At 35.7% G+C, this 7,577-nt stretch overlaps 1 protein-coding gene across 1 annotated transcript in view; it reads right to left on the minus strand.

The window, feature by feature from the left end:
• Positions 1–1,092: 1,092 nt before the first annotated feature.
• Positions 1,093–7,577, minus strand: part of TMEM41B (transmembrane protein 41B) — a gene marked incomplete at its 5' end in the record, with an annotated part of 7,700 nt that continues 1,215 nt past the window's right edge. Inside the window, 5 exons of the mRNA XM_010168870.1 lie at positions 1,093–1,797; positions 2,613–2,751; positions 4,641–4,745; positions 5,605–5,698; positions 7,426–7,554. Of these exons, the coding sequence (XP_010167172.1) occupies positions 1,628–1,797; positions 2,613–2,751; positions 4,641–4,745; positions 5,605–5,698; positions 7,426–7,554 (637 nt within the window). The remainder of the gene's footprint in view (positions 1,798–2,612; positions 2,752–4,640; positions 4,746–5,604; positions 5,699–7,425; positions 7,555–7,577) is intronic.

Consider the following 7,577-nt stretch of genomic DNA (forward strand, 5'->3'; position numbering starts at 1 on the left):
TTATCTACCAATGTAAAAAATACCATTTACTGCGCAGCCCAGATTTAAATAAAAGACAGAGTATCAATAATGTTTACTATATATTTACATGTAATACTGTGATGAAATGAAGGAGTCAATTAACATTATGTTACAAAAAGAACAAAACCCTTTAAAGGTACCAGTACCTTTCACATTATCACATTTATGGAACTGTTCTCTTACATCTCAAACTCATCTATCATATGATGAGTTCACATGAGGATACAGACAAATAAACCCTTGTATTGGAGCATATGATAATGGGCCAACTCCCATTTCAGCAAGATACTTCAGGGGCACCAACTTAAAGCATGTAAGCCGCACCGGTTTCAGTAGGATAAAACTTAAATGTGCACCCCAGTTCCTTGCTGATCAGGGCTTCATTTTATGGGATTCCACTGACAATACAACAAACTACAACAGTTATAAGCATACAAGGGGAGGTATCACACACCTTATTGAGTGAATGTATATACTTCTACTTACAGGTGAATCGTAGCTGGCTGCCCATTGCCAGTTAGTGACTTACCAGACAATGGACTAATCCTTTCCATTTTATACACAATGACACAAGAGCCTTCTGTTATGTGATGCTTTGAATATTACTTGGAATCAGCTCTTTAAGAAGAACTGCACCAATCTGTGTACCTGACATTTCTTCTAGCTAACTGAGCTGCAATGCAAAATGTTATACTCTTTATATATTGCTTGAGAAATGTTTATATTACACTGCTTAAACATTTTTAAATCACTTGATAACTGAAAGTTTTATATAGTCCTACAATCATTTTCTTAAATTGGCAGGATAAACCTTTGAAGTGAAATATTGGCAAAATAATCAACATTAAAAAATTAAAAATAGAACTTCAAAATCATTAGCTAGCCACAATAAAAATTCTAATCTGCTCTCTCCCTTCATATATCCTCTCCTCAAATAAAACTTTACAGAGGACAAGAAGGAATGATGTGATGTCTTTGTTAATCCAGTTAGTAAAGCAGATGTAGGTTCAAGTATTTAAATCCACACAGCACTAACAAATAGAAGTAAACAATCAGGATGAGAATATAATTGTATTTAAAGTACTGCAAAAAACCTTTGTTTCTGAGTGAGCACCGTTATTGTATTATGATATTATTTTGGAATTCCCAAAGGCAAAAAAAAGAAGAGAAACGTTGTTGGTGAGAAATGTACTCAGATGAGATCACATGCAAGCCTATAGAGAATGTTACAAAATTGGACTGAATAATTAAGGGTTTTTTCCTGCAAGTTTTGGAAAGCATTATCTGTAGTTTATGTCTACATTACAATTTTTGCTCTGCACGTAATCAGAGCAAAATGTTACATCTGTGTTTTCACTTCCCTCATCCTGAGGGCCACACAAACACCCTCAAAAAGTTAAACACTGATGGTTTGGTTACAAAACTATATGCAGTACATTTCTGAACAAAGTTCCTTCAGTTCTAGGCCACATGTTCATTCAAAGACATTCTTTTCAATACGAGCCTCTCCTTTAATTGCTTAAGATCCAATAGAAAAGCAAATATACAAATATCAGAAGTGCTGATCCTGAGATGAAGTATGGGAAATTCTGGTCCAGTCTGATCCTTATTCAAACTTCTGTTTCAGTTTCTTCTGGAAGACAGCTGGTAGGATGGAGAGGATGGCTAGAATCATGAGGACAAACACAGAGTTCCAGGAAACAGCTTCCCCTGCTGTTGTAAGTTGGTACAGCGTTGTTCCTGCCTTAATGGCTACAAAAGACGGTGGTGCCACACCTGGGGCAGGGAATTGGAAGGGCAGGAAGGCAGAGAAAAAAAAAGGCTTGTTAGTCATCCAACTTTGAACAACAAAAAATCTGATGCCTTGTACTTTTGTTTTTTTAAAGAGGGATGTAAATACAAAATTCAAAGACAAAAATACCCTTATAAAAAGCACTGGGTTTATGCCATTTTTAATATTTTTAACACCAACTCAAACACAGAAGACTAGGAAAATAATATCTGCTCTTCAGGCTCTGTAGTTTCAAATTGTCTCTCTACAAACAAATTTTAAGTAAGCTTATAAGGAAAAAATATGGAATGTTTTCTAACCAGATGAAAAAGTGTTTGCAAAAATATGCCATTTACAAAACTAAAGTGTTTATCATTACATTACTTAAAATATGAATTCACTCCTAGGAAGATATATTATGGTGAACAAAATGGAGTGGAAAAGGGAGGAACATTCCTTCAGATCAAAGTCACATACATTCTCACGCAATTACACCTAGCTCAATGTAGCTCAATGTTCACAGAAGAATTATAGTCATGAAGTGGAACAAAAAGTTACTATAAAGTGTTCATATAATGTATATTTCCTTAAGTAATTAGCCTGAGCTTATTACCTCTCATCCAGTACATCAGAATAGTCCTGAATACTAAAATCTTTCAATGCTACAAACTCCACATACTGAGATGCACAAAAACAATATTCTTGTGTCATCTTTTAGCTGCCCAGTAGGTGGTGAACTCTGCTGAACAACACATACAGGGAGAAGCAAATATCTCTTCTGGCTACCCCCAAACTACAGTTCACTAGCCAGAATTCTTACCTAGAAAAGTGCCAATGAAAAATATTTTCAATGGCACATTAATTACAGGAGATGTTATATTGATAAACCAATTGGGAAGAAAAGGTGTAATTCTCAAAAATATTATGTAGTTAATGAGGTGTTCTCTGTGTCGTTCAACCTGCCAAAACAAAAACAAATCAGTAAAAAAATCCCTGCCTTGAAAATACACAATTATTTTATTACCAGAGATTTGTTAGGGGTATTTTGTGTATCTTTTGTAAAAATTCACAAGTTGCAAACAAAAATCAGTTAAACAATAACTGACTCAAGGAAGAGTCATCAGTGAATCACCTGTTAAATAGTACTGAAGTTAGTCTGGAAATACCAGTCTGTGATAGAGCATGGTGATGACATGTCTGAATCAGCCAACTTAAACGGCAAACTAGTAATCTGGCACAGCAACTGGCCTAACCCTAACTTCAGCACCTCTGCCTGTCTAACTGTAGCCTAATCAACACGGCCAGCTTGTCATCCTTTCCCTAGAGTTTTTGCAGGAACTAGCAATGAAGTTTGTTCCTCAACCCATTCAGTCCTGACTCATGATTAAACCGGAAACACAGTTGTATTCCTCACAGCTCTGAAGTTGGCTGCTACCAGCAAAGCTACAAAACCCCTAGGTTAGAATGCCTAGCACTAACATTTACCCAAGAGTAACCACAAGAGCCCCAATTTTATTTACAGTCTTAATTATATTCTCAAGTCTAGCCCAGCTCCTTACACTAGTGCTACATCAAAGCCTCTTGTCCTTCCAGCCTGGCTTTAGCACATCAGCCCTTTCAAACAAGAACTGTAACCTCAAACCAAGTTATAAGGTTAGCAAACCACCCACCACTTATGGTCTATCCTGGCAGACCTTCACTAAGCCTAAACATTATCAAACAGTTGACATCAAACCTGATCTGACTGCAATTCCATCTGAATTCCCATGTACCAACTCACCCCAGTCACAACCCTGTTCTTCCCCCCAAGTTTAGCTGTAACTGCAACACTACAGTCAGTAGCCCTGCTGTCGTTCAGTAACACCACTGTGGGTTTTTTAATCTTAGTGAAGGACAAATATTTAAACATTGATTAATCCTGCACATAAAATGTCTTAGCCCTCAAAATGCAAGCATGATGTAGTCCAATGAACCTAGAAACGAAGAGGTATGAGCTGCACATGTAATTACATAATTTTAAATCACATATCCAGTTCTACTAATGGAAACAGTAACCATTTGGTGCTCACAGAACAGCCTCAAGACTATACTGAGATACTAAGATTTACTTTGGTCAAGAGTCAAAATACTACCATATTATTTAATAAGGTCAATTGTTCTGGACAAAGCTCCACATCTTACCTAATGGAGAACAAGTTTAAAATATTTTTATGTGATTCAAACACCTTGAACAGAGTACAGTAGTAAGTTGTGCTTCATACTTGAAAAACAAAACAAAAAAAAAATCTGTTTGAACATGTCTCAGAGTATCAAAGCAAGAGACATGGGGTCAAATACTAATCACACTATGGTTTTGTATTGCAAAATCTTTAACTTCACCTGACAATTAATGCTTGCTGAAACTAATGTTACCAGATACTGCAAGAGAAAGTTTCTAAATTCTCCAACCACAATAACATCTTCAAATTAAGGTTTTGCAATCAGACATACAGCTACAGGTTTTCTTCCCCTATGAAAAACACAAACCTAGCTTTTGTTAGTTCTGATACTTAGAGAGCTATTATTTTAAGTTGAAACTGTAGAGGTTTCCTATTGACAATAACTAAACCAGAGGGGGTTATCAGTTGCAAACTCTTCCTAGGTAAAAACAACTTCCCCACAGGAAATACCAGAGTCAGGAATACTCCCCACTGTTTAAAAACACTCAGAGAAAGTAACTACACAGTGTCAGAAAGGAGTCTGAATCCTTTCTTTGTAAATAGATAAATGAGCACAAGAACCCCTAGTTTTCCATGCTATTCCACTACACATTTTTTATCATAAATTTCAGTATCTCTAGAAACTTTACCTGTTCTGACCATTTTACTGCTTTTTCTGTTAAATATCTATATACAACAGGACGTCCCACTAGGTATGAAAGCATATAGCAGAATGAAGCTCCAAGTCCTGAGCACTGAAGGAAAAAAAAAAAAAAAAAAAAAGAACAAGTAAGTAGAAACTCTAATTAATCTTAACCTTATATCCCTATTAACTACCCTGGCTGGCTGGAGCCTGCTTCTGTGCCACCCTCGATCGAGGCTGAAGGCTCTCCTCCAGCAGTATGTACACAGTCCCCAAGAATGTTGTTGACTCAAGACAGCTCCTTTATTTCAAAGGCATTTGGATCAATTTTAACATTCAAAGTACACAACGTTGACTACTTATCAGTTAATATTGAGTGCTTCTGCAGTTTTATTTTAAGATTTTGAACAGTGAAAGCTTTGCAAATAAGGGGCACAATGTCATTAAAAAGATTCAAACTTGAAAATTCAGCAACTTGGTCCTCCATACCTACTCAATTATCTCATTCTTAAGTACTAAGGCTCATTATGACTGGATCTTTTGTACATGACTTTTTTGAAGCTTGTCAATAATACACATTTCTTAAATTAAGCTTCTTGTGTATTTAAGCCATTTAAAAACAGATGTGCTTTGCACTGTGATAAAAAAGTAGTAATTGTGTTCTGAAATTACAATCAGGTTCCGGTGGATGCTAGACAAATCTAAAGTAAAGGAAACCCTGGCTGATTCACACCCAGCTGCCCCCAACATTAAGGAAACTTGGAGAAACAGTTTAGTCTTTGGGATCATCACCCAACGCTACAGAGAATTTTGTGGGTAACGCCACTCTTGCAACAGAGCTGAATGAGAACTCATCCATACCCCTACTCCACTCAGATTCTGATCATTTTAAACAGGAAGCTGTTTAGATGTTTGGTTGTATTCCAAATGGATAGAAACATATGCCCTCACTAACTATTTTCCACACTTACCAGACAAACAAGAAATAAGGCCAGTGGAAAGGGATAAAGAAATCCTGACAGGATACTGAGAAATATAGACCCAGGGATAGCAAATGTTTGCAAGCTGGATTCATCTTAGTTAAGAAAAAAACAAAATTTTTAAAAAGCTACCCAATTCTTATTTGTATAAGCACTCAGGATACATATTACAATTTGAAAAAGCATAAGTATAAATAGGCAGAGCCTCTAAACATCTTTACTTCAAAATACATTTGCAAAGTAGCATAAGAAGCCCAAGCACGGAGAAACAAAGGGTATATCAATCATTACATATACAAAAATAAGTCACTAAATAATAAAAGCTGTACTACATTTTCCTCTTTATCTGTGCTACAGTTTACACTGGGTATTTATTGTGACATTACAGGAAACACATACTTCTGATTTTACATTGTTGACTAGAAATATGCAGATTTCAGGCACTCTCTCTGAAAAGTTCACAGAACTCCTGCCTAAGCTCAGAACTGTGAGTTTCATGGAATGCTGACATGTATGAAGGCAACTACTACTTCCTTACAAATAGGCATGGTGAGATCACTAGCTAACTAGGATACTTGATCAATAATTTCAGTCAGAATTTTTCAAAAAGGCAAAAATTAAGTTTCTGCAGCACAGGCAAACAGGCTGTTGAACTTAAGGCTTGCCTGGCATACTTGAGACTATGATGTATTGCCCACTTTGGATAAAAATCTTATAAAGCAAAAAAAATTTGCACAGTATTTTACCCGAGTTGAATTGACTGAAATAATATAAAAGAAGATTATTTGGCTTTTTTATAAGTCCAGTACAATCAGCACAGCTTTTTCTAAGCAAGTGTTAAAGTTCTGAGATAACCGTAACATGCTTGTCAACTGATCGCTATCTACTGCTGAGACAGTAATTGTCCCATCAGCTGCTACAGTAGTTCAATAAACAGCCAATTCTGTTCTACTTCTTGTTAATATATAAACTAACATTTTAATTTTCTTCATAAATCTTATTATTTGTGAACTACACTTAAAAAGAATGAGATAGAGGATGATTACTACTGGCATATTCAGTGCTGATTTTTCTCTGAGTTACTTTGAAAAGGCTATGAAAGGTATGAAACAGACCTCTTATACAGCTTTTAAAAGTTACAAACCTTTAGTAAAGTGTTCCAGTTAAGAGTGTGTTTAATGATTAATTAATATATTCAGCGCTCAGGAAAAAGAAGTTAACACAGAACACAGGTAACCTTTGTGTCTCCCTAAGCAGAAAGTACTTTAGAAATTTAGTGCTCTCTGAAAGGAAATAGAGATTTGGTTTTTGAATGTGAACACTGCAGACGAAAGAAGGCTCAAAAAACTTTCCCAGAGAAATGCTGTAAAATTCTGTAAGTTACCCTTATATGGCACTTTTGAACATGCCAAGGAAAAGCAGTGCAGTAGTCTCAGTTTTCCTTTTAACCAGCAACTCAGTTTGCAATTTAAAAAGTTAGCATAACCTAAAATGAGACCAATAATATTGTCTGTAACAGACACAGTTGGGTGAAGCTGCACGCAAATCCCCAACAGTATTTACTACTACGCATGCATGCATCAATTTCCCTCTACTCAATCCCTTCTTACAATCCAAAAAGCATACTGCAACATGTAAGAAACGTTTTTAAGTTCAAAGATTTTGGAGTATCTGTGTCTATTTATAAACACACCTCAGTATGTTAGCCTTCTTCACTCATGATCAAGAATTTATAACTTTGTATTTTTCATTTATTTTTCAGAGAAATATGACTATATCAAAACTGACATTTACATCAGAAAAAAAGGATACAAAACATATGTGGCAAAATAAGCCACTAACACTTGAACATAGAATGTGTCCTTATATTTGGACAGGACTTTTCCCAGGGCCTTTGCATCATCCATATCTCTAGGAACCTTTATACATTCTCTTTCTTCTCTGGAGAAAAAAAAAAAAAAAAG

Source organism: Antrostomus carolinensis, unplaced genomic scaffold, assembly GCF_000700745.2.
Source record: "Antrostomus carolinensis isolate BGI_N321 unplaced genomic scaffold, ASM70074v2 scaffold8605, whole genome shotgun sequence".
Lineage (NCBI taxonomy): Eukaryota > Metazoa > Chordata > Aves > Caprimulgiformes > Caprimulgidae > Antrostomus > Antrostomus carolinensis.